General features: G+C 41.2%; 1 protein-coding gene across 1 annotated transcript; it reads right to left on the minus strand.

Moving 5' to 3' along the window:
- Positions 1–742: 742 nt before the first annotated feature.
- LOC307131585 (sodium- and chloride-dependent GABA transporter 2-like) lies at positions 743–21,475 on the minus strand (the record flags this gene model as incomplete). The annotated part of the gene is made up of 14 exons (XM_079825297.1): positions 743–883; positions 3,624–3,794; positions 3,959–4,059; positions 4,158–4,260; positions 7,238–7,375; positions 9,540–9,652; positions 9,788–9,912; positions 15,064–15,167; positions 15,919–16,053; positions 16,239–16,371; positions 16,510–16,597; positions 16,692–16,832; positions 21,112–21,246; positions 21,337–21,475. The coding sequence occupies 14 exons, from the start codon at positions 21,473–21,475 to the stop codon at positions 743–745; spliced, it is 1,767 nt and encodes a 588-aa protein (XP_079681423.1).
- Between the last annotated feature and the right edge of the window lie 2,306 nt (positions 21,476–23,781).

A 23,781-nucleotide genomic window follows, 5' to 3' on the forward strand; every position in this document is an offset into this window, starting at 1 on the left:
TGTGAAGTCATTGGCTAATAGGGCAGTGAGGCAACAAGGTAACTGCCTAAGCTTTTGGATGCTGACAATATGTTCAGAATTATTTGCAAATTGCAGACAGGTTTATTAAGCTGGGATTGGTACGAATAACTGCAGAACACTGGACCCTAGGACTAGTTGGAGAGCCCTGCTCTATGGAGTTCAACTGCTGGATCTATAGAAGGGTCAGATCTTCTGTAATAAAGAGGAGTCTGTAATGAGTCTTAGATAGCAAGGGTAGGATCTAAATGCAATGTATTTAATGAATAAATAATCAAAAGGTTACAAGAAACTCAGGAAAGTAACAAAACAAGAACTAAGACTAAGACCAAGAATTAGCCTTACAAACTAACCTCAAATGGACCAAACCTGACAATGAACATGAAACAAGTAAACACGAGGGCTAAATACACATGGGCTAATTGGGAAAACAAGACACAGGTGAGAACAAAGAGGAAGGGAAAACAGACATGTTCTATATACTGTGGCGTACTTCCTGATGAGAACCAGAAACCTACCTACATTTTGTTTTGTGAATTTAATTAGGACCAGAAATTTGCCTGAAACATCCTGTTCGATTTAGGCATATCCTCTGACTTGTGTGTTGAGCAAATACTACCTGTTTCTTGAGATGAAAAAATGAAATGTGGGCATTGTTCTGTAGTTTTTTATTTATTAGAATAGTAATTTAAAAAACTGACTGCAAAATACAATAACTTTTCTTTCAAAGTCCATTTTCATGTTCCTCTGTATTGGTCCTGACTAAGTCTTCCATCTCTGCAGTGATAGCAGTTTCCTTCATTTCAGCTAGTTGTTTAGAGGTGAGAGGAAGCTCTGCATCAGAACTACACAGGTGATGCCAACGCTGTCAATACACAAATACAGGAAAACAACAGTTAAGCAGTACTGAAAAGCAGATTAGATTCTCTTGGTTAGTTAGCATTGGTTAAATATCTCTGTTTTGAACTGAGATCCTTTGAGGCTTGTTTAACTGTTCAAATATGGGTGCACTAATATGCATTAATCCCTGCTTAAAGGGTTACTTCAGTGATTTAGCATTAAGCTTTGTATCAGTAGAAACCCGGTAGTATATTTGAATTGTCATACTTTCCCCACTCATGTCCCCCTGAGACGAAAGAATTCTGCATTTTGTTTCTGGAAAAAATCCTCAGATGATGCAAATATTGTCATTTTGCTTCATCAGGGGATTTTTTGGCCAGAGCCAAGAGACTACAGACAGTAGAAGGAGCTAGTTCCGCACGTTATCAAACCGCCCACAGGGGAGGGATCTCACTCACAGAATGTAAATGCGCTCGGCTCGACCTCGGGCATTCATAACGGAGCGGCACAGAGAAAAGTGAGTGTTTCAACTTTTCAATTAATTCCTATGAAAGTTTAGCTTCTATAGGCATGATCTGAAAACACGCCAGACTGGACAGGCGTCGTTAATGACTGCCACGCTTACCTCAGCTCTTCGCTCTCGTGATGAATGAAATCTGACTCCTGCTGCATTTGTGCCGTGACCTTCGTTCGGCTCACTCAAACCTTATTGATAAGACACGTTTAGTGTTTAATTGTAGTGTCTGTTCTCTAATGGAATGAAGTGATTGTATTACTATGAAAATCAAAACCACGGTGGGGTGGAGCCGCGGTGGGAAAGTGATAACCCGTAGCCGTGGCTTTGGGAGTGGCCTCGTTGGACAGCGAAGCAAGTGCATTCTGGGAGTTGTTGTCTTTCATCCACATGAGACAAAAATACATTTTCTGTCATTTCTCAGTTTAGAAGGCACCAGACCCAGTTTAATTACACATTCATCTTCCCAGCACTGAAGTACCAATTTAATGCACAGATAATCACATGTTAATGTATGACTCATGAAGAACTAAACCATTTATTAATGTTTACTAATAGAGATTCTATATGATTAATAGATTAAGTTATATATGAATTGCTATTAATCAAATGTGCCATCATGTATTCATTCCTTAATAGCATACAGTATTAACTAATAGTGTAAATTAATGTGGAATTACCACAATGAGTCATGTATTTCAACTTCCAGTTGTCAGCTTTATTTAATCATTAGCTAATGATTTGCAAAGGTATCATTATTATGACTACTTTTTGAGGCACATGACTAACTGTTAACTAACTGTTAATATGTCATTTTGGTTTTGACATCCACACTAGCCATGGGTTTCAATTTCTAACCGTCTAGCGATTTCACTGTGCCAGATGAACTGCACATCCAATACCTTGGTTGATCATGGCACAGTCAGGTTAAGCTTGAGGTTTAGGATTCAAATCGGAACACTGAGAACATACGACTGGGAACACGGTGTCTAGACCAGACAAAGACAATAGAACCCATTATAATCAGTGACTAAAGGTGTTCAGTTCAAACCGGACTTCGGACAATAATGCCTACAGAGCCAGAGAATATATGCTGAATAGACATAGAACAGGTTTAGTTTAATTCCGATAATTTTAACTTGTGTTGCCACCTTGCTTTTATCCACTAACATTAATAGTACAAGCATGTTGTAGCTGACCCTGTCCGAATGAGGTCCAAAACTTTACTGATGAGTTTTATGAAGTTTATTGTTCATAACACAAAAGATGAAGCATCTGTTTTCACTCCAGAAAACCAATGTAAAAGCTGAACACACAGTTCAAGAAGTGCGCATTAAAGTCTTAACCATAAACTCTCTCTCTCCCTTGCATCGATCAGCATAGGCCTACACAGCGAATTATACAAAACACTCGTTACAATTAATAATAAACAAATATATACAGATCTTATGCCTTTTCAGGGGGTACTTAATAATCTGGTAAACTTTCTATCCATAAAACAACTCAGATAAAGCATTATAAAGTGCGCGCTCTCCCTTTCATGACTGCCGTGACAAGTGTCGCTCCGGACTGGAGACTATAAACTGGATCGCGAATAGTTGGTACTGATCCATCCTTGAGCTTTAACATTTTAGCAAAACCTGCCTTGAACTGTCCCTCGTTCTGGCAATGCACCTGCATTACTAACAATACATTGTTGTCGCTGCTCGTGCACAGAGAAAATGGTGGACAGTGTACAACTGGCTGAGGGTGGAAATCATGCTAATACTGAACAGTCTGTCAGCGCCGTGGGTGGAAACGTGCAGATTAAGAGGCGGTAATATTAAAATAGATCCCCTTCCTACGTCAGAAGGGGAGAAAAATCTGAGCGGCTCGTTTTTCCACAGGCTTGCAGAAAAAGGCTTACCAAAACAAAGTTACTGGGTTGTCCTGTTTCACGTTTTCTTGGTTGGTAGATGCACCGAGGACCTGATTATGGCACTTAAACACGGAAAATGTCAGATTTTCATGATATCTCCCCTTTAAGTAATTAATACATGGCGACACATTTAATTAATAGCAATTCATATATTACTTAATCTATTAATCATATAGACTCTTTATTAGTTGCTGATGCTAATCATTAATTAATGGTTTAGGTCTTCATGAGTCATACATTAACACGTGATTATCTGTGCTTTAATTAAGCATGAATTAATGCATATTAGTGCACCCGTATTGTAAAGTGTTTCCAACATCTTTTCATCCTCACCTGTTTCAGACTCCCTTTCTCAGCACACATTCGGCCCAACGCCCATCCAGGCACCAACAGAATGGAGGACAGGGCCAGTAACCAACCTAGTGCGTATGCCCAGTCCGGGTACACATACCAGCGGTTAAAAGTCAGGGGCTGGTACTCCACCAAAGAACAGATGAAAGACACCTCAGAATGGAAAGGGGAAAAGAGAAATGGGAAGTAAATAGTAAGAACTGGGTGCAACTTAAGTGGTTATGTTTGAGAAGGCTTCAGGAATTCAGGAACACCCAAATAATATTCATTAAGTCAAGACAAACGCAAACTGATGCATAAAATGCAGAGACACTCACCAGGGACACGAGAGGAGTCAGGTATTTCCAGCACAGCATGAATATATAGTTAGGGCGTGACTTTGTCATGTCTTCAATGATGTCAAACATTCTCTCAGCCCCTGTGGTGTGTAGAGGATTTAGCTTTACTGGCTTTCCAGCATTGTCATTGTATTCTGTTGGCTTTATTATGTTATGGTCTGCGCTGTGTGTTACTCACCAAAAATCCAACCCATGGCCAGAGACTCAAACACAGACAGGAACAGAACACAAGCTCCATTACAGGCATAGTAGTCAAACAACTGGAATACATACATCCCCCCCTGCAGGTCACAATACAACATTACTGCCAGGGCCAGATTAAGATATTGTGGTGGTTAAAATGTAAAACTCAGATTAAGTAAATAAAATAGCACTGGCCCTCAATCTTAGAGCTCTGGGAATTTATAGAAGTTTGAATAGGTTTGTTTTAAACTTAAACTCTTCTAAAATGTGTTAAGTACCTGTAAAATATTTAGGTAATGTTTTAGATTACAGCCCGGAAAGTACTGCGCAAGTAAAATTAATTTACAGCGTAACTTTCGGTAATTGTAATGTACCTATAAAGTACATACTTGTATATATATATAAGGGAACAATATGTTTCCTCCAAGTTTGGCGGATAAAGGGGTAACTAGCAGGAAAATTAATACATTATTTTATTTATTTATTTTATTTATAATACTCTTTAAGTATTTTAGAGCTAAGGGATAATACTATTATGATAATCTTAAACTTGGGAGCAATTTTTGCAAGAACATAAACTGTATAGCTTTTTGTAATAATAGTGTACCAATACAATTTAATATTTTAAGATTATTTTTCTTTATTGGGGAAACTTTCCATGCATATAGCAGGTGGAGGGTGGCCTATGGTTTTTATAGTAGGCTAGTTTTATATTTACTGTCAGTGATCGCCTTACTCACTGTTCGGTATACTCGCATACAGAGGCGGACCTAACCATTAGGCAAAGGTAGACGACTTCCAAGGGCCCCCTAAAATGCTTTTTATATACAAGATGTGTGTTCAGCCTGGATGCACAAGCGATTGTTATGATGTTTGTTCGTTACCATGACAATCGTCTGTGCGTCCGCGTTGAACATGATTCTTGGTTATCCTGCTTGTAGCAAATAATTTCGTATTCCGCAAATCGTATTATATTTTTATTGTTTTAAAATGATGCTCACATCTGTCAAGGACCCAAGTAGAGGATATATGTGCAGGTACTTTCCACCCAGGCACTCAAATCTGACACAGCACATATGTCTTTCATTTTTGGTTGACATAATCCTGTGTGTGTAAATGTATAATTTCCTTTTCATTATTTATTTCAGGTCCATCTAAATTTGTAGTTAAAATAAATAAAAATAAATGTGTTTTAAAGTTTAGAATTATAGTGAAAATGACCCCAAAGCACCACCTAGTGTCCAACCTACTCTAATACTGTTATAACCTGTTTTAACATGAAAACCATAACTGCACTGGGGTGAAAATTATGATATGGCAAGTCTAATACACACCACACCCCTTTGAAAGTTCCGTGTATGGTTTCACAACAAAGCCTACAGTTGCTATTTTAGGGGTCTAAAACAAGAGGTCTACAACATGAAACACAGCAATTGTAACATGGAGATGAAAAATGTAGAAAAATTGGACAACTGGGAAACGGCCATGCAGCAGCAAGCATCACAACAGAGAAAAGAACCTCAAGTTTAATCCAGGTAAATGTGTGCAATTGTATAGGGCCCCATTCCTAATTTTGCCTGGGGCCCCAATATCACAATGGACCCTATCATACAGCCAGCGCAATGCAACGCCAAGCGCGACGCAAGTGTTTTTAGCTAATTTCAGCCCGACGCAGACATTTTCATGTCCAGCGCCACGTTGTTTAAATAGCAAATGCACTCACGCCCATCTGTTCGCCCATGGGTGTGCTGGTCATAAAACGAGTTGTGTTCAGGTGCATTGTTGGCGCGTTGCTATTTTGAGGCAACTGAAAACATAGTATTCTTTGGGTTAATTAAAGGGCGCGTTAGTAATATGTACCTATAGGCGGGTGCACAATGCGTGTACACTCTGCTATTACACACACAGGGTGCAGCAGCACACAAATATTTTTAAATGTTAAAAATAAAAGGATTCCTCTCTGGAGAAGCGTTCAGTCTTTCCGGTCACAAATTCCGCCAAGTAAATAGCGAATCCGCCATGGTGCAAGCACAACTCGCTTTTAAAGGGAGTGTGAGATAAGACTCTGACTGGTTTACTGCACTCACCCATGACTCATTAGGAGACTAAGTACAACTCTTTTGGACCATGCGCCTGGCGTGCCAACCATTTTTTCTAACTAGCAAAAGTGGATTCGGACACACCCAAAGTGCATCAGCTGCATGCGCATCAGACCATGCACTCAGATAGCTAAAATAGGGCCCTAAATCTGCCCTGAACGGTTTGATATATTTTGGGGAGGCTCTTCACCTTTCTGTCTTCTTCCAGCATTATGTGATGGTCACTGAACCACCAGACAGGACGGGGACATTATTCTCTTTATGAATATTATGTTAAATTCATATTTGTTCCAAGTCTTTCAGGCAGATTTGAAAAGTTGGGTCAATTTTCACTGGTTTACTGTCCACTTTAATGTTTACCCAAAAATTAAAATTCTGTCATCATTTACTCACACTCAAGTTTTTCCAAACCTGTATGTTTTTCTTTCTTCTGCTAAACGTGTTTGCACCACAGGAACTGGGTACAATTTTAGTTATTCACTTCAAAATAGTGTCTAACTCAGCACAATAGGAACTACCATTGACGAAAGTATACGTTGATTGGACGAACACAAGCGACACGAAACACTGGCAACCACCATTTACAAAAAGTTATATAGTAAATTCAGTTTACTCCATGAACATGGAAAACAGATAGATGGACCAACAGCGAAGTCTAGGCACTTCTCAACCTTTACGCTAAATAGGAAATCCAATGCAACTTTGAAGAGACAAAGCCAAAATGCTCAGCTATAATGCAGTGCTTAAATTACTTCCCTGTCGACTGGCTTACGTCACTTCAGAGTTCCTACTGGCAGTATGAATGCAACAAGGAAAATGCCCCTAGGGCAATGTTTCTATAACTGACTTCCTATAACTAACCAGTGCGAAAGCCCCTAATGACTTCCATAGTATGGAAAAAAACTGTTCTTCAGAATATCTTCTTCTGTGTCAAGTATATGATGACTGAATTTTCGTTTTTGGGTGATCTCCTTACCTCTGTAACCATGATGAGTTGGCCAAAGAAGCAAGTCAGACAGAAGACTAGGAGTAAAATTTCTCGTCGTCCTGTTTTGCGCAGCACCACAGGGAACAGGTCAATCACTGATGTCATGACAGCTTCCATTGAAACAAACTTCAAAGAGAGAGTAAATTATGAAATTATTTTAATAGTTGGGTGCTGTAATAGTTTCAGTGTGTTACACTATCCCTGTAACACACTGGAAGCTGTTTTTCTAACTAACACCAAAAGATCCCAGTGGATTTGTAGATGCTGTTGTTTTTTACACTCCACAAATTACTCAAAATAAAATGTTTATAATTCATGAACTTCAACATTTACCATGTGCTTTTCCATGTCAATATTTTTGGTTTATACTTTGTATATATTTTCACTTACCTACAATAATTTCTCTAAATTATTACGCCCCATCTTATGCAACACCAAAAAGGCAGAGTTCCCTGACACTCAGGGACATTGTGGATGCATTTGGGTATTTATTGTAAACATATTTTGTACACGCAGAGAGACAAGTCAAAATTATTGACTAGGGATATGGTGTAAAGATATTACGCTGAAAATCCACTGGGTTATATGAGATGCCAACTTGACCTAAATAATATAATAATTTAAATAATAATAATAAAAAAACAAAAAAAACCAAAAACAAATAGAGAACATGCAAATTAGTGCTTAAGACATTTATATTTAAAATGTATTTTTGTTTGATGAATCAATTTACACTTTATACAGTCATGTTCAACAATATGTCGATACTGACGATACCTGACGATATGTCGATACCCTCGGATTGTGTTCCCAAGTAATACCCCTAATGGGTCTTACTTGGGAACACCACCTGCAGGAAGGTGACGCAGCCCACTCCTCTAGACACTGTGCAAGTTCGGGGAAGATGAGGAGCAGGTTTTGATGGTTGCGCCTTACTGGCCCTCTCGGACCTTGTTTTCGGACCTAATTCTCCTCGCAACAGGATTCCCATATGGCAGTCATGTCCGGACCTCTGGAACCTCCACATGTGGCTTCTGGAGGGAATGCGGTGGTGGATGGATCACTCAAGCCAAACCTCTCTCTACTAGGCTTATGATTTGAAGTGGAGTCTGTTCGCTAAGATGTACTGTTTGTCCCCCGGAGTTGCCTGATCCACTTTGTGCTTTCCTTTCTGCAAGAGAGGCTCCACCTCCACCTTTAAAGTATATGAGGCTAAACTCTCTCAGGCTGCACCTCATCCCTTCCTGGGTTCTCTCTGTAGTCCTTTCTAGACTGCAGAGAGCTCCCTTTGAGCCACTGAAGTCAGCTGAGCTTAAAATCCTGTCTCTAAAGACAGCGCTCCTAACCGCGCTCACTTCCATAAAGAGGATGGGGGACCTGCAGAAGCTCTGAGCAGCACTTTGCTGCTTTGGATGTCAGCAGAAGGAAAAGGCTGTCTACAAGCTGAGGTTGGCACACTGGATAGTGGATGCCATCACCTTGGTGTGCCAGACCTAAGTGGTGCCGTGCACCCTTGGAGTGAGGGCTCACTCCACTAGGAATGTTACCTCCTCCTGGGCTCTAGTGCATGCTGCCTCTCTAGTGGACATCTGCAGGAATCCAGGCTGGGTGACACCTAGTACCTTCACGAGATTCAAAATTTTTTGGGTAGAGCTAGGTTCTTCCTGTGTTTTGGGTACAAACAGGTAAAGCGTGGGAGGACTGGCTACCTTGCTTTTCTTGATTGCAGTTCTATTCCACCCTAGGGGAATGCAAGTGCCCTCTATGCTCTTCATGAGAGTTCCCCAGCTGGCATACCCTGGATTAGAGTATCCTCCAGGCTTCCCTCGGCAGTCGGATGCCAGGCCAAGTACTTGAGATGCTTGCTCGGTCAGTCAGCCCCTGTACTGGGCTAGGTGCCTGCGTGATATGCAGTGATTCCCTGCAGGTAATCCCATATATGTATTTTCCACAGATTGGTTTCCCTGTCGGTAAACCTGTGTCTTTCCCTTGGCAGATTCCCTCTGCCCACTCTCTATGTTTGTAGTAGCTCCATCCTTCGTGGGTCAGGTTTAGCTAGGTTTGCAAATTCCAATCGCCAATTTCATTGCCTGCTTTTGTAAAATTCAGCAGTGATTGGGGCTCCCAAGTAAGACCCCTAATGTCAGTATCGACATAACGTCTCCGTTCCCTCCACCAGGGAAAAAGGATTACAACAGTAACCAAGACGTTATTCTTTCAATACTCATTTGCAGTTTTTAGTTCAAGGTACAGTATTACAAATTATGTTTATGTGTTAGTTTAAGCTCACCTGTGTATCAAGCCCCAACAAAATAATCATGATGAAGAAACAAACAGCCCACAACTGAGGGAGAGGCATCATGGCTACTGCCTGTGGATAAGCTATGAACGCTAGTCCAGGACCTGACAGAGAAAGAGAGAGATTATTTTAATCATTCTGTGTTCTTACTCATTACTTTAATACAGTCTTGTGTGCAACATTTTATTATGTTTTCAATTTTATAATACCTTCTGTGTTTTCATGAAATATTGCATTACCTGATTCCGCCACCTCTTCTATGGGGACACCCTGTTCTTGGGCCATAAAGCCCAAAACAGAGAACACAGCAAAGCCAGCCACCAAACTGGTGCTGCTGTTCAGAAGGCAAAGCCACAAGCAGTCCCTGATAAACATACAGTAGATAAAACACATATCTACCATTTGCTGGCTGAGCATCACAAGAAGCAGTATACATACTGGTAGAACATCTGGCTCATAGTTGTCAACATAACAGATATTCCCTTTCAAAAGCTACTCTCAATGCTGCGCTCATAGCGCTTTTCGAAAACATCTTTGTTTGACCAGTTGTAAAGTATGTGTGGCAAACACGCCAAGGTACTTGGCTTTAAATAACCTCTGACGACGACGTTATTGGAATGCATGCTCATGAGAGGGTATAAATAGATGTGAAACAGGTGTGCCTTCAGGTTTGTCTTCAGAGACCGTATTGTGTGTGTGTGTGTGTGTGTGTGTGTGTGTGTGTGTGCTACACTTTATCTATCTGTCCACTTTGTTAGGAGTTATAGTTTCAATTGTCACTGAGAAATGTCTGTGTGAAAGAAAAAGAAAAGCAGAACATCAGCAAACAATCATCAAACAATCAGGCAATGCATGCCTCCGTGTTCATGGCCCATCCCAGAGTATGATAAACAGGAGTTTTGCTTTGAGTGTTTGGGGAACAGCATGCTGCCCTTGCGTTTGAGCATGGCGAGTGTTAGTACTGTGAATTGTTCACTTTTAAAGTGCTTCACGCTCGTCTCGCATAATTTCAAGGGCAAGCACCAACATTGAGATCGTGGGGCTCACGAGTCGATCTGGCTGAAGCGAGAGACAGGTCCGTCCCTTTCGCTCACTCTCTCTCCAGATCGGAATGTCCTCGTATCCGATTCCAAAGCACGCCCCGGCGCCTCATTGGCTTGGGCAGAGGATGCTGCATCTCTTGTTTCTGGCTAGATGGATTTCGAGTGCACCGTCTCGAAGTTTGTACAAAAAACTCATACCACTGCTATGCCGATGATCTTCAGTTTTATTTTCCTGTGAGCTTAGATAAAACATGCTCTCAGGACAAAGTACAGGAATGTTACAGTGACATTAAGCTTTGGCTTTCTAACAACTTTCTCCAATTAAATGAGAGCAAAACTGAGGTTTTAATTGTAGGTTCTGCCACATCACCTGCCTTTGCTGGTGAGCTAGGTTCCCTGTCCCTAAAGCTTGAAGATCACGTTAAGAGTTTAGGGGTAATTATGGACTCATCTCTAAACTTCAATAAACAGATTGGTGCCGTTGTTAAAGGTAGCTTTTTTAACCTGAGATCAATTGCTTAAGTAAAGAATTTTCTATCCAGAAAGGATTTGGAAATTGTGGTTCACCCCTTTATCTCATCATGGTTAGACTATTGTAATTATTTATATATTGGTCTTCCCAGACTGCATTAGCCCACATGCAGTTAGTGCAAATTGTAGCAGCAAGGCTCTTAACAGGGGCGAGAAAGAGAGACCATATTACCCCTGTACTGCAAGCCTTACATTGGCTTCCAGTTAAATGCCGGATTCATTTTAAAATGATCCTCTTTGTCTACAAGGCACTATCAGGCCTTACCCCCCAATACATTAGCAATCTTCTTATTCCCTACTCTCCTTCTAGAGTTCTTAGGTCCTCAGATCAATGGCTTCAAAAGGTCCCCCTCTGTAATTTTAAATCGAGAGGACATTTTGCTTTTTCCGTGGTAGGTCCGAAGCTCTGGAATAGTATCCCATGTGAGGTCAGCTCCTTCAATTGCCACTTTTAAGTCTTATTTAAAAACGTAGTTATTTTCTTTAGCATTTGAATAAATAGTGTTTGCTTAGTTGTATGCAATTTTAAATGTTGATTTTAATGTCTTCATTTTTGTAAATTTTGAAAATGTGCTATATAAATAATGTTGCTTGCTTTCTCATGAAACCTCTGTAAAATCCCTGCCACCAACAGGCACAAAGGTGACTGTTCACGTCTCTGTGTTTAGATCAGTGTGCTCAATAATGTGCCTTTTTGTCCTTCGTTATATTTGGATTGTGTTTTGTTGTAAATAAAATACAAATAATTAAAAATCCAATGTTTTAATCTCCTCACATTCTTCTAGTCCCATTCAGCTGATAGGGCCATTAAAGGGTTAGTTCACCCAAAAATGAAAATTCTGTCAGTAATTACTCACCCTCATGTTGTTCCAACCATGTAAGACCTTCGTTCATCTTCGGAACATAATTTAGTATATTTTTGATGAAATCTGAGAGCTGTCTCACTCCTCCATAGGCTTTCAGAGGGACTGAAACTTGATGGCCCAGAATAGTAAGTAAAAACGTCATTTAAGGTGACTACAGTGGCTCTGTATTAAGTCTATCATGCGACGAAAATACTTTTTGAGCGGAAAAACAACAAAAATAACGACTTTATCACACTATTATTGTTGTTCAATTTGAGCCTCTGACGAGAGTTCGCGGGAGTGCCACGACGCATGCGCGAGAACTGAGATTAACCCTACTCCGAAAGAGTGAGCAGCCAGTCAAGTAGTAGTAGAAGAAGAACGCCGTAATCTCAGTTCTCGCGCATGCGTCGTGGCACTCCCGCGAACTCTCGTCAGAGCCTCAAATTGAACAACAATAATAGTGTGATAAAGTCGTTATTTTTGTTGTTTTTCCGCTCAAAAAGTATTTTCGTCGCATGATAGACTTAATACAGAGCCAATGTAGTCATTTGGACTCCTTAAATGACGTTTTTACTTACTATTCTGGGCCATCAAGTTTCAGTCCCTCTGAAAGCCTATGGAGGAGTGAGACAGCTCTCAGATTTCATCAAAAATATACTAAATTATGTTCCGAAGATGAACGAAGGTCTTACATGGTTGGAACAACATGAGGGTGAGTAATTACTGACAGAATTTTCATTTTTGGGTGAACTAACCCTTTAAGGGAGGCGTCTTTGTCTTCCCAGGTGTGAAAACACATCAATATTCATGAAAATGAATGCCTGCTTACTCAAATCATGTCTAACAAATTTTAAATCAATATATTGTTTTATGTGAATGAGTAGGCAGGAAGATTTTCATAAGCAAAATGAAGCAAAAATTATAGGCTACAAGATACAGTTTGTACATGGCACAGGGTGTTTTGGTGATGGTTCATGTTCATTGTTCATTGTTCATGTTTTAGTTTATCATGGTTATGTTTGTTTGAGTTTGTCATGTTCACAGTCTTGTCATGCACTTCCTGGTCTTGTCATGTGACTCCCATGCCCTCATGTGATCTTGTGTCTTGTCCTTTCATTGTTTAATCACTGTTCACAGGTGTCACTTGTCTTGTCATTAGTCTCAGTGTATTTAGCCCTCATGTTTGCCATGTGTCCTCGTCTGTTATTGTCATTGTAACCTGTTGTCAGGCAAGTCTGTTTATGGCCTGTTTTTGCTAAGTCTTTGTGTCAAGTCAAGTCAAGTCAAGTCCTTGTTTTATGTTTGGATTAATGTTAAGATTTATGTTTAAATAAAGAACTGCACTTGGGTCTACAACTTGCCTCTTCAGTGGAAACCGTTACAGAATAACAGACCGCCATTATGGACCCAGCAGTTACCATTGCCCACCCTCGTCAAGGCCAGCGTCCCATAGAGGACTATGTCAGAGACTTCATACGTTTCATGGACTTTGTGCCCTGGGATGAGACCATGCTTAAAAGGTGCTTTTGTTCTGGTTTGGACTCTGACTGGTTTGGACTCTGCCCTCATGCCATCAGAGGAACACCCCTGCACCTTTTGACAATACATTGACTTTATTTTGTTTTTAAGTGGTCATGCTCCAGCCCACGTCCATGCTCCAGCCCACGCCCAGGCTCCAGCCCTCGAGCCCGCTGTCCCGCCCAAGACATTTTTTGTGGGGGGCAAGGGGTACATGGAGGCCACGAAGGCCACGCCTCTGCGGCCCCCTGAACTGCCGTTGCTGCCATGGCCCGTTGAACTGCTGTTGCCGCCATGGCCGTTCACGGCTCCAGATCCTCCATGGCCGTCCACGGCTCCAGGTCCTCCCACGCCTGAGGGTCCAGGTCCGCCCACGCCTGAGGGTCCAGGTCCGCCCACGCCACAGGGTCCAGGTCCGCCCACGCCACAGGGTCCAGGTCCGCCCAAGCTCCCAGGGTCCGTCCAGGTCCGCCCAAGCTCCCAGGGTCCGTCCAGGTCCGCCCAAGCTCCCAGGGTCCGTCCAGGTCCGCCCAAGCTCCCAGGGTCCGTCCAGGTCCGCCCAAGCTCCCAGGCCCGTCCAGGTCCGCCCAAGCTCCCAGGCCCGTCCAGGTCCGCCCAAGCTCTCAGGCCCGTCCAGGTCATGTCTGGGTCCGGTGCCCCTGCACGAGCCTGGCCCACCATCCCTCCCCCAAGACCACCCCCCAAGACTCTTTGTGTTTAGACTTTTGGTGTTTTGGTTATGTTTGGGCGTCAGGGGCCGCCCATAGAGGGGGGGGGGGATCTGTCACAGGGTGTTTTGGTGATGGTTCATGTTCATTGTTCATATTTTTAGTTTATCATGTTATGTTTGAGTTTGTCATGTTCACAGTCTTGTCATGTGACTCCCATGCCCTCATGTGATCTTGTGTCTTGTCCTTTAATTGTTTAATCACTGTTCACAGGTGTCACTTGTCTTGTCATTAGTCTCAGTGTATTTAGCCCTCATGTTTGCCATGTGTCCTCGTCTGTTATTGTCATTGTAAAGTCTGTTTATGTCCTGTTTTTGCTAAGTCTTTGTTTCAAGTGAAGTCCTTGTTTTATGTTTGGATTTATGTTTAAATAAAGAACTGCACTTGGGTCTACAACTTGCCTCTTCAGTGGAAACAGTTACAGTACAGCAGACTGTGTTTGTGCCATCTGAACAGGCTAGCACAGCTGGTTTTGCTTTGGGCTCAGGCCAAGGTGATTTATTTTATAAACAAAATGAGACCTGAAGGTGCACATGTTTCATTTAATTTTATCGACAAAGTGATACCTGAAGGGGCACCTGTTTCATGTCTATTTACAGCCTCTCACGAGCACACATTTCAGTGACATCATCATCATCAGAGGTTATTTAAAGCCAAGTTCCTTGGTGTGTTTGCCACACATACTTCACAACCAGTCATAACACTATGAGCACAGCATCTCATTCCCGTTTTTTTCAGGGAACAGAGTTAGAGTCAAGTAACCCGACACATACATTTTTTTAATTGTTGACTCATTCATATGCTCATTCTTTGGTAGTGTAATTTTATTGAAAGCTCCAATACTAACCTGTAGCAGTTGTTGTTATATTTATTGTAGCTGGCTAAAACAGTGAGCGTGCCAACAGACACACTGTAGGAAAATAAGATTTGAGCTCCGGCTTCCAACCAAACCTACACATAAAGAGCACATACATTTCAATATAATTTTATATATATATATATATATATATATATATATATATATATATATATATTATAAAAAAACGTTGTTTATATAGTTACAGGAAAAAAAATACTTTTATGTTTATTTTATGTATTTTTTTTTATTTTTTAGTAACTTGTTATATTAGCTGTTATTTTAGATGTCTAACTAGGTGTCTAACTACTAGGTACTTGCATAAAAAAATGTTAGGTAGAATTGTGTTTATGTTGTATTGCAAAACACTTTTGCAGCTATTGAGGTGGGATGGAGGTAATATTTGTTCCCTGAGTCAGGTCTGGACTCTTATGTTCTCTGTTCTGTTCTGTTCCTGTTTCCGTTCCTGGTGCCATCTTTGTAGTTATTTGTAGTCCCCATTGAAGAAGGGTAGGGTCAACAATGCAATTATAGATGAGATTGCTGAAATTAATTGTAGCTGTATCTACATCCAGATATTTAAAACAATAAAATAAAATAAATACAACATAAAAACCTATATGTGCACAATAAGTGCACTATCAAATTATTCATTGAAATGTTAGTACATAGTAGTTAAAGATACATAATATAAAGTTGAACTTGTTTTTTAATGTGACAAATGTAGTGATGTATTAAAAATGTTAAATACTAAATTTTAAACTATTTTCATGTGATTTGGTCATTGCCTTTAGGCTTTATGTTGTTATTAGGTCACAGTAAGGTAGAGGGAAGATGATTGATTACCTGTGGGTCAGCGAGACGGGTCGGTTCAGGGTACAGGTAAAACACAACCCCCTGCAGAGCTCCAGGAAGAGTCAACCCTCGAATCAGCAACACCAGTAGCATCACATAAGGAAATGTGGCTGTGAAATACACCACCTACAGTACAGACACAATACAAGAAAGAGACAAGTTAATTTGATGCCTTCTGAAACATGGCTGCACATCTACTATACACTTAAGGAAACCAATGTGAGCAATGTGACACAATTTTGTAAGAAAAACTAGGACAAATACTGACTTTAAAGAAAGTAATAGATGAATAAAGTGGCATTCTTGCACACCTTGCCCGTAGATTTGACTCCTTTCCAGATACAGAAATAACATATGATCCACATCGCAATGAGACACAGAAGAATCTCCCAGTTGATCTTACCAATCTCCTCAATACCTCCAGATAGAGCCAGCACTCTTTGTCTGTAAAGAGAGACAGACAATTTGCTTTTGTTTTTATGAACAAATAAATAGTTTCAAATTAATTTGCTTAATTATTATAACATTTGCTAATGCAGAATGTTCATTCAAAGCTCAGTATCACAATTTGTATTTATTTACTCCCAGAACTCAGTAGCTGCAGGTGTTGAATTAATTAGAGATGTCCGGTTGATGGTCAAATTCTTTGCAGCAAGATTTACACAGTCATCTAAGACAGAGAAAAAAATATTAAGACATTCAGCAGATGGCACTTATTGCTTATAGTTTTAATGTTACTTTAGTTTATTTATTTAGATTATCACCTGTGTTCCAGGTGTTGTCACAGCTGGCCCAAGGCAGTTGGGAGCTGAAAGAGAAGAAGAGGTAGAAAAGCGCCCAGGCCAGAATGATGATGTAATACATGCAGCTGTACAGAAGAATCAGCATTCCTGCATAGCCAATACCTGACAAAAGCAAACAGAAACACCGACTAGAAGAGAATCAAAAAGATAAAATGAATGAGAGAATTAAAGATTTACCCAAATGAATATCTGTTGCTTATATGCACTTTGAGTTTTGGTTCTTTATACTGATTATTTATTAAACCAGATGGTTTCTTTTGAAGTATTTTTATACTGGATCATTTGTTCATATTCTTCACTTAACTAAAAAAATACATCTGCTGATTTAATGAAATAAATGGTTTTGGTTACACTTTAATTTTAAATGTGTCTATTAAAGCAGCACTAGGTAACTTTTCAACTTTTATAATATATTTTCAAGACTCTTGTGATGATACATCGACTTACAATAGGTTTGACACGTCTGCCATAGCCTGACGGGTCTGTATCATTTTTAATCGTACTTTTAAACTTCGGGTTTCGGGTAGTAACCCGAGAACAAAAAGAACTACAAAATTTGACCGCTTTACGGCATATACGTCACTTCCACCACCACCCCCACTTCCTTAAATTCGGACGTGCGAGCCCAACTATCATTTGTTTGCCGAATGTTATAGTCATGGCCGAAGCAGCACAGAAAAATAAGAAAGCAAAGGTTTTGTCGGAGGAAAGCAAAAAGAGGAAACGAGAAAGTGATCGGATTAAAGGCAGGACGAGGATCAACATTGGGCCAGCATTTGCTCGTTGGCGTGAGCTGAAGGAGCAGGGGCTACATTCTTGCAAGTAAATACATAAGATGTACAAAATCATATTTTAGGATACCTAACATGTCTGTGATATTTGTTTATTTGTCTTGCCTCAAGCTATAATGCAAATCGATTTTTCAAATTTGCAGATTCATCTATGGTAGCTTGATATCATAATATTGACAATGTATGGTTATTACCTACCACTCAAACATTGAATTGAAGTATCATATAGATTCTGTAAAACGGGAACCAATAGACTAGGCTACTATAATGATGCTGGCTTGTAAACGTGAGCATCACGATCATTTGGCGTTTGAAAAAAAATAAAACCCATGAAATTATATTCATATGACATGTGAAACATATGCCACTGTACCTGGGATTAAGACATTTCACACGCGACGCAAGCAGAACACCTGCATGTGAACTCCCCCTGCAGTGTTCAGGGCTATCATGGTTGTCATGTCAACAAATGCACTGCGATGCATCCCCTGATGACAGAGTTTACGACAGTAGTAGAGGACAATACTGTTTCCCAACTGTAGGGGGACCCCGAGAGCAAAACTTACCTAGTGCTGCTTTAAATGTATAAATGCAGTCTAATTATACATTTAAGTACCGAGTAATATTGATTAATAACATATACTTACTATAGGGTTAGGGTTAGGAATTTGACTTGGCTTAGGGTTAGTTGGATGTATTTACTGATATTACTGTAAAATAAAGTGTTACCATGGTTTCTTTGCCACTGCGTGCATACAACTGCATGACATTAAAATGGTTTGCATGCAAAAAGATTTACAAAGTGTCATTAAAACATGTTTAAATCTTGGTAACACTTTATTTTGATGGTTCCCCAACAGACATTCTACTGAGTATAAGTAACTTTGCAATTACATGTCAACTTATTTTAACCCTATCCCTACCCTTAAACCAGCAGCCATATCACCCTGTAGCCAAGACTGGTTTCCCACTTAAACTAAGCTGGGCTGAGAATGGTCAGTACCTAGATGGGAGACCAACTGGGAAAACTAGGCTGCTGCTGGTAGTGGTGTTAGTGAGGCCAGCAGGGGGTGCTCACCCTGTGGTCTGTGTGGGTCCTAATACCCTAGTATAGTGATGGGGACACTATACTGTAACAAGCACCGTCCGTCGGATGAGACGTTAAACCGAGGTCCTGACTCTCTGTGGTCATTCAAAATCCTGGCCAAATTTGCCCATTGGCCTATGTCCATCATGGCCTCCTAATCCCCCCCATATATATACAATTGGCTTCATCACTCAGTCTCCTCTCCACCAATCAGCTGGTGTGTGGTGGGTGTTCTGGCGTAATATGGCTGCCGTTGCAAAATCCAGGTGGATGCTGCACATTGGAGATGGCTGTTATAAACTAGTGTGTAGGTCAAACTCACGAAGGCGAAGGAGAACTTGGTACAGGAACTTTAACAAGACACAGCTGAACAGAATTAACTCATAATGACAATGATGAGGGAGTGGCGGGAAAACTGGAACAAAGGAACATGTGACAGAACCAAAAACACAACTGACACAGACTAAATATGTGACATAACGCCCCCTCAGAGTAGGCGCATCCTCGCGCCGTAAAGGGAACAACTGAGGAGGGAGGGTGGAGGCTCTGGAGGAGGGCGCGGAAACATGCAAGAAACAACACAAAGTCCAAAGGAAAGAACAGTCCATGGGGGTGTGGAAGGAGGGAGGAGCCAGTGGGGAGCCTGGAGCAGGAGAAGCCAGGTGATATGCAAGAGGCCCTAGGGTGGAGTCAGAGGCGGGAGGAGCCATGGAGTGGATGATATGGTCGACGACGACGAAGCAGCCACTGATGGAGACACTGGAGGAGCTGCTGGGTCGATGTGCCCGCGCGAGAGCGGAGGCCCAGCAAACCGAGGAGGAGCTGCGGCGACGAGCGTCCAAGGTGGAGCCGGATGCCTGCAGGACAGAGGCTGAGCCGGTGGGACCGAGGACGAAGGCGGAGCTGGGGGGTAAGGCGAAGCCAGACGAAGCCGAAGGTGCAGGCAGGTCGACAACTGACCAAGGCGGAGCCGGAGAGACGAGGGAGCCTGGAGAAGCCGTATGGCCGTAGGTTTCCGGTGGAGCCGAGGGAGGGAGGAGCCAGGGCGTAGCCGAAGTGTCGACTGGCCGCGGTGGAGTGCAGGGTGCAGAGACTGGCAGCAAAGACAGGGGATCCTCTGCAATGGCTGGAGCTGATGGACTGAGGACATGGGGCGGGTCCACACAGCATGTGGGCAGAACAGAGGGGCTGAAGGACAGCAGTTATGGTGGGGCTGAGGAACTGGCTGAATGAGGATGGAATTCCGAGGATGGAGACGCTGGAGAAACAGGGAACATAGGAGATGCAGGGGGCGCTGGAGATACAGGGGGATTGGGTATAACCTCTCCAAAAATGTCTATCAAATTGTCAACAAAAGTGTCCTTTGATTCCTCTATATAGCCGACAGAGGTCCTCGTTGCTTCCACTGCGGCGGGGTTCCTTTCCCAGCTCTCTAGCTCCACAAGTACTCCCTCCATGATGCATGATGTTGCCGGCTCTCGCACCTAGTCAGACCCTCGCTGTGGTTCGGGCTCGTCAATCATGGCAGGCTGGTCTCCACGGTCTGCGGCGGGCACAGGCAGCTCCCTCGTGCCGGTCGTGGTCGGTGGTGGATGGCTAGTCTCTGGCGGTGGTGGAGTGGGACTAGTAATGTTGTCCTCCCCAGCAGGGCCGATGGTGAATGGCGGGTCATTGGATACCAGTACCCACTCCGCGAATGCGGTGAAATCCTCATTGGGCCCGCTGCTGGAACGCATGCCTTTGACGCTCACTCAGGCCAGCATAGTAAAATACACAGAGTGAGTGGTCAGGGAAGTGTGTGCCACGCAAGGTCCAGGAAGTCCCATGTATGGGTTTCCAGCAGACGGTCTCCCTGCTCCAGGCAGAGAAGATGAACAACGGGAAGGGCTATGGGGAAACGGGGAAGAAAAAGAAAAAAAAAGGGGAAAACGCCACAAAAAAGTCAGTCGATCTGTTACAAACTTGTGTTGATCAAACTCACGAAGGTGAAGGAGAACTTGGAACAGGAACTTTAATAGACAATAAACTCTAGAACACTCAAAAAGACCAGTTTACATAAACGTCGACGGACCAACACTGGGGGAAACAGAGGACTAAATACACAAAAAAAGGCAAACAAGGTAATTAACAAGACACAGCTGAACAGAATGAACTCATAATGACAATGATGAGGGAGTGGTGGGAAAACTGGAACACAGGAACATGACAGAACCAAAACACAACTGACACAGACTAAACATGTAGCAGTGGTTGTGGAGATTCCCCCCTTATATGTAAAGTGCTTGGAGTGCCTAGAAAAGCGCTATATAAATGTAACAAATTATAATTATTATTTATTTCTATCCCTTTCAGTCTACTAATACTCTACTAACACTCTAATGAGATTTAGTAGACATGTAAATGCAATGCTACTTACAGTCAACAGAATGTGTTAAAGGGACCATCAAAATAAAGTGGAACCTAAATCTTTTATAAAAAGATGTGTTGTTTCTACAACTCTCACCCTCAGCCAGAGGACAGAGGCGATGCCAACATGTAATGCCCCCTTCCTGTGTGTACTGTCCCATTGCAGTCTCTAGTAGGAACAGAGGCACCCCACAGGTAACAACAAACACCAGGTAGGGTATGAGGAACGCTCCTGAGAACACGGCAGTACAATATTATTAAATACCACTGAATTAATTGTGCATGAGTGTATTATATATATAGGTTGCTGCTGGTTTCATACCTCCTCCATACTTGTAGCAGAGGTAAGGAAACCTCCACACATTGCCCAGTCCAATCACATTCCCTGCTACAGCCAGAAGAAACTCTGCTTTACTGCTCCAGTGCCCTCTCTCCTCTATTTGTCCTTCCATTCTGTCCATTCCACACAGTTTTCACACGTTTCCATGAAGGTCAAGGCTGCCCTAATTCTGCAGTGGTGGTCGATGTACTGAATTCTGGTTAGTTAAAGGTTTATACAAATGCGTCAAGCTATTTATTGACTGATCCTCCCGAGCTGAACTGACCACCACAGTTGCATATATTTAAGAAACAAAAAAAGACAGAAAAGTTACTAGATCAGTACGATACATTTTTTTAATTTTATGTAATGGGTAAATTAGTAAAATAATGTGACTAAGTGAAATAATGCAAAGTGGCTAGTTTTAAAAACATGGTTTGATTAATCAATATGTAAAAATCCAGTCTAGGAAGACAGTCATGCAGCCAACTAGTGCTTCCATTTAACGTTTAACCAAGGGAAAACAATATATTACTGTTTGTACCACTGGTTCTCTAAAACATTGAGTGGAGAGATCCACCTGTGGGAACGATATCCATACCTGACCTCTGCAGAAACATCTTTTCACAGCAAGTCTGGCTTGACAGACACAGGTACAGAACCTGCCTAGCTGAATGCATAAAAGACCTGTACGTGCTACCTTCCCTTAGTAAGCATAATATGCTTCTCGTGCAGCAAGTTGGGCAAGCGTGGCGGATCTCTCCAATTGATGTTGAGAGAACCGGGGTAAGCCTGGAGGAGTGCATCCCCCTTGGTGGTATTTACGGAAATGAAATGTGCTACTCTTCATATCCATAATCGTCATGATAACAACTGCTGTAACATCTTTAATTTAAAAATAACAGTGTTTCTAATTAGTCAAAACAACAGCATAAAATAATGCACTTGCTTACATCATTTTTGGATTTCCATCTGTTGCCGTAAACCATATTCATCTGCATAGTCACACAGAGTCAAAGTACAACCAAAACAATGTTCTTCCACAAAATTCATGCAGTTTTGTTGCTAGAGGGCCAAATACATGTATTTATATATTAATTTTTCCTTTTATTTACTTGTTTATTTTTATATTTCCCAATGAAATTTCCTCTTTCAAAATGATGATGAGTGGGTTGTCAATTTATCCTGATCAATCATGGAATGTGCAGTTGAACTAACACATCTTGCTGACTCATCTGTTGCTTTGATCACTGCACACCTTATGATATTCCAGAATGCATGGTTAACTTCATATTAAGGGCTAATTAATCCTGGGACCTCAGTTTAGTTTAAATTCTGATTAAACATACAACCAGCTAATCAAGGTCTAGAAAATTACTTGATTATTAAAGGCAGGAGGGTTTGATTGGAACTAAGAGATGTTCTTATTATAGGGAGATACCAGAAATCTTATTATAGGAGGAGACCAACCAGCATAGCTCTACCACTGGAGAAAGCATAATGATCATGTGTGCCTTATAAACCCTTCATTTTTTACGACTGTCTATCACAGTTTGCGGATACCACCAAAATGCTAAAATCTGAAGGTAACGCTTTAGATTACAGCCCGGAAAGTACTGTGTAAGTAAAGAGAATTTACAGCATAATTTTCGGTAATTATAGTGTAACTTTAAAGTAAGTATGTGTAGGAATAAGGGGACAATATGTAATATTGGGGGAATAAATGGGTAAATCAGGAAAATTAACACATTATTTATACTGTAAGTATTTTTTAATTAAGGGGTAATTATCCGTGTAGTTACAGGGTAAGTATGAATCTGCGGGCTGTAAATTATAGTGGTTCTTGTTCCCCTCATGTTTCGTAAGTTACAGGGTAAGTACAATAAACAACACATACAAAATCTGATATCACTCTGAAATATTTATTTGAAAAACAACTTAATCCAAAACAGATTTGACACTTCTTATTCATTTTTAAAATATAAACTTTTCATTTCAAATGATAACATCCAGACAGAAAGAGGCATATTTTGTCCCTTTTTTGTTTCTCTTGCTTGTCTTCCTCTTCTTGTTCCTCTTTTTTCTTTATCGTTATTTCCACTGATCTTAATACAAAATATCAAAAGACATGGGATTCATCTTATTATTTATTAAAATAAAAAGTACACCAAGAAATGCTCTCATAATTGACTAATCTTTTCTTTTTCCGATCAGCTGTTACCAGCGCGTGCATTAGTAAAGAAGCTTCAAGCTTTCATGACGTTCTCGCGCAAGTTTCATCTGAAACACAAGTGAGAACTGGCGTCTCTGTCTTCAAGTCTTGTTTCTTTCTCATTGCTATTATCATATATTATTTTATTGTTTGTATACTGTTGTGAGCATTAACAAAATAAAAACCGACAGCTTCCGACATCCGCATGACCAGAGTTTCTCGGCGGGCTCATTTCA

Source organism: Gobio gobio (genome assembly GCF_949357685.1).
Source record: "Gobio gobio genome assembly, chromosome: 9".
NCBI classification, from domain to species: domain Eukaryota; kingdom Metazoa; phylum Chordata; class Actinopteri; order Cypriniformes; family Gobionidae; genus Gobio; species Gobio gobio.